At 31.9% G+C, this 1,739-nt stretch overlaps 1 protein-coding gene across 1 annotated transcript; it reads right to left on the bottom strand.

Annotated features, from left to right (window-relative positions):
* Positions 1-343: 343 nt before the first annotated feature.
* Positions 344-934, bottom strand: LOC124890894 (the record flags this gene model as incomplete). Its single annotated transcript, XM_047402749.1, has 1 exon — positions 344-934. A coding segment is annotated over exon 1 (591 nt), but the record flags the coding sequence as incomplete, so codon positions are not given.
* Between the last annotated feature and the right edge of the window lie 805 nt (positions 935-1,739).

Here is a 1,739-nt window from a genome sequence, read left to right as displayed (position 1 = left end):
GAATTTCAAAATAATCTAAAATTTCTCAACAACGAAAACAACCTAATCTAAAATTTAAAATTCAAACTCATCTTAATTCTAAACAACTTATTAACTAAAATTTACTGCATTAACTAAATCAATTTACAACACTCCTCCTTTGGTTTATTTACTGCAATTTTAAAAAGCCGCTCCTCCTCAATTTTTGATTCCGCAAATTGTATTTGAGGATTTTTTTTAAGCTTTCACACTTTTGTAACATGACCTGCTTGTTTGCAATTTTCACAAATTGCATCAGGTCTCCACCAACAAAAATTCTCCAAGTGTGTTTTCTTTTTATAGTGTCTGCAAGGAGGATAATTACCTTTTCCTTTGTTGTTTTATGCATAAATGGCACTCTCAATAACATTGTCTTTTCTGAAGGCTTTCTTTGCTCATGTGCTTGAAGAGCACTAATTAGTTCTTCAACAGAGATAGTAGATAGATCTTTAGACTCTTCCAAAGATGAAATTTTAGATTTGAATCTCTCCGGAATTGTCATAAGAATTTTTTCTACTATTTTGTCATCTTTGAAATCCTCGCCAAGAAACCTAATTTTACTGACAAACGAAGAAATCTTGTCAAAATACTTAGCAATAGTTTCATCCTCTTGCATCCAAAGATATTCAAAATCCCTTTTCAGACTCAAAATTTGTATTTGTCTAACTCGATCACTTCCTTGATATTCTTTTTTTAATTTGTCCCAAGCTTCATTTGCTGTCTCACAAGCAATGATTTTAGAAAGAATCGAATCCGCAACTGAATTTTGAATTACTGTTTTGGCTTTGAATTTTTTAAACTTTTGATCTGAATGAGATTTAATTTGAGCAAGGGGAGGGTTTTCAGGGAGTGTTTGTAATGGTGTATCTTCCGCTACAACTTTCCACAAATCATAGGCTTGAAGATATGATTTCATTTTCACTGACCAAATCTGGTAGCTTTCGCCAGTGAAAATTTTTTGGCATTCAATGAGAGACTGCTGCTTGACATCTTTTTGGTTAAAAATAGCCTTAAGCTTTAAAAATAAGTACGGGTTGAAAAAGATAGTCCTGACGGGTTAAAATGGGTAGCCCTGACGGGTTAAAAAAGATATGGTAACGCTTTGGAAGAAACCACAGATCCTGTAAGATCAATGAAGCTCTTGATACTACTGTTGATTTTAAGAAAACAAATGGGGCAGCAAAAATGGGTTAAAAAGACTCTCAATGGATTGAATAACTTTCAATAGCTTTCAATAAGTTTATTGGGCTTTGAGAAGCTTTAAATAGCCAACATAAAACAAAAGTCAACATAATTTGAATTTCAAAATAATCTAAAATTTCTCAACAACTAAAACAATCTAATCTAAAATTTAAAATTCAAACTCATCTTAATTCTAAATAACTTATTAACTAAAATTTACTTCATTAACTAAATCAATTTTCAACACACCTCCTTGGTTTATTTACTGCAATTTTAAAAAGTCGCTCCTCCTCAATTTCTGCTTTCGCAAATTGTACTTGAGGATTGTTTTTAAGCTTGCACACTTTTGTAACATGACTTACTTGTTTGCAATTTTCACAAATTGCATCAAGTCTCCACCAACAAAAATTCTCCAAGTGTGATTTCTTTTTATAGTGTCTACAAGGAGGATAATTACCTTTTCCTTTGTTGTTTTATTCATAAAAGGCACTGTCAGTAACATTGTCTTTTCTGAAGGCTTTCTTTGCTCATGTGCTTGA

The sequence above is a fragment of the Capsicum annuum genome, unplaced genomic scaffold (assembly GCF_002878395.1).
Source record: "Capsicum annuum cultivar UCD-10X-F1 unplaced genomic scaffold, UCD10Xv1.1 ctg26588, whole genome shotgun sequence".
Lineage (NCBI taxonomy): Eukaryota > Viridiplantae > Streptophyta > Magnoliopsida > Solanales > Solanaceae > Capsicum > Capsicum annuum.
This window is presented reverse-complemented; position numbering and strand designations above follow the sequence as displayed.